Source organism: Sphaeramia orbicularis, chromosome 8 (assembly GCF_902148855.1).
Source record: "Sphaeramia orbicularis chromosome 8, fSphaOr1.1, whole genome shotgun sequence".
Taxonomy (NCBI): Eukaryota; Metazoa; Chordata; class Actinopteri; order Kurtiformes; family Apogonidae; genus Sphaeramia; species Sphaeramia orbicularis.
The window spans coordinates 55,410,951-55,412,200 of NC_043964.1; the positions used below are offsets into that span (position 1 = coordinate 55,410,951).

Below are 1,250 nucleotides of genomic sequence, written 5' to 3' on the forward strand. Positions count from 1 at the left end.
AGACGAGGGACACGACCGTCACATTTGGGATTATGACGCAAACCAGGAGATCTACGCCACCGTCCAGGACGTAGAAGAAGAGTATGAAGCCATCAAACAGTTCCAGAGCCGTTCAAGTGATAGTGAGGAGGATTATGTCAACGTGCAGCCGCAGGTGGATGAAGATGAACTGGATGTATATGGAGAAGAGGAGGACGTATGCGTGCTGCAGCCAATGGATAACGAGGCTTTGGACATATACGGAGAGGATGACAACATCTGCCAAAATTACTAGCCTTGTCCAAGCTGGAGGAGCAGCGAGGCCGTCACGGCTGAACTGCACTGGGAACATTTCAGTCAGAGCTGATTCACTCCTCTGCTCATGCACCCAAAGGGTTTATGCAACATGTACCTGTTATCGAAGAGCCTTTCAACCCTTTCATGCATGAATTATGACAGACTTCGCTTTTTTTTTTTTTCTAAGTGTTTTTATTCTTCTAGGCATTGAAAAAACTGTGATTGACATTTTTTTTAACCTATTTTTTATGGAGTTGCAAAACTGTCCTTTCAGCTGGACACCATGGGCCTGATTTACTAAAGGCGTCCATACACTGTGTGATTTTAGAGACCGTTTCTGTCGTGCTTCTCTTTCTGGGCTGCGTCCAGATGTGCCTCTGATGGTGTGTGCTGTTTGGTGCCGTGGACATGGGCTAAGGAGAAGACAGGAACACCTCACCACCAGCAATCGTGTGTTCACAAGGAAGACGGAGCTGTTTGAAATCCTGCTCGCTCCTGGTGAGGGTATGGCACTGTCAAAGCACTGCCATGAGCCCATGGGCCTCACATTCTCACACTGTGCATGCACGAACACAGAAGCGTACAGTAGCGTACAAGCTAACAGTAGCTGGATACTGGCCTAGTGCAGTTTAGCTGTTGCATCTTCCCTCTAGTTCTCTTCGCTGTAGGACTGACAGCCCATACTGTCCACATCCGGATAAACAACTCCTGCACCAAACACGTGGTCGTCTTTTCTTTTTCATTCCTCACAGATAATGGCACATATTACCGAAGCAGCTCGTTGGTTTTTGTTTAGCACTACCGTTTGGTGACTCACACCAATACACAATCGTCTATGCACTTCGGATTCCTTGGTATTTTAACGTTGTATTTCCGGATCCAACACTGTGTGGTGCATCCTCTGGTGTATGGTCTACAGTGTGGTGCATCCTCTGGTGTATGGTCCTACAGTGTGGTGCGTTCTCTGGTGTATG

General features: G+C 47.4%; 1 protein-coding gene across 1 annotated transcript in view; it reads left to right on the forward strand.

Moving 5' to 3' along the window:
• The window catches only part of LOC115424901 (CD276 antigen-like), a 16,673-nt gene extending 16,399 nt beyond the window's left edge, over positions 1-274 (forward strand). Inside the window, exon 6 of the mRNA XM_030142294.1 lies at positions 1-274. This exon is cut by the window's left edge and continues 160 nt beyond it. Within this exon, the coding sequence (XP_029998154.1) occupies positions 1-274 (274 nt within the window).
• Positions 275-1,250: the final 976 nt, after the last annotated feature.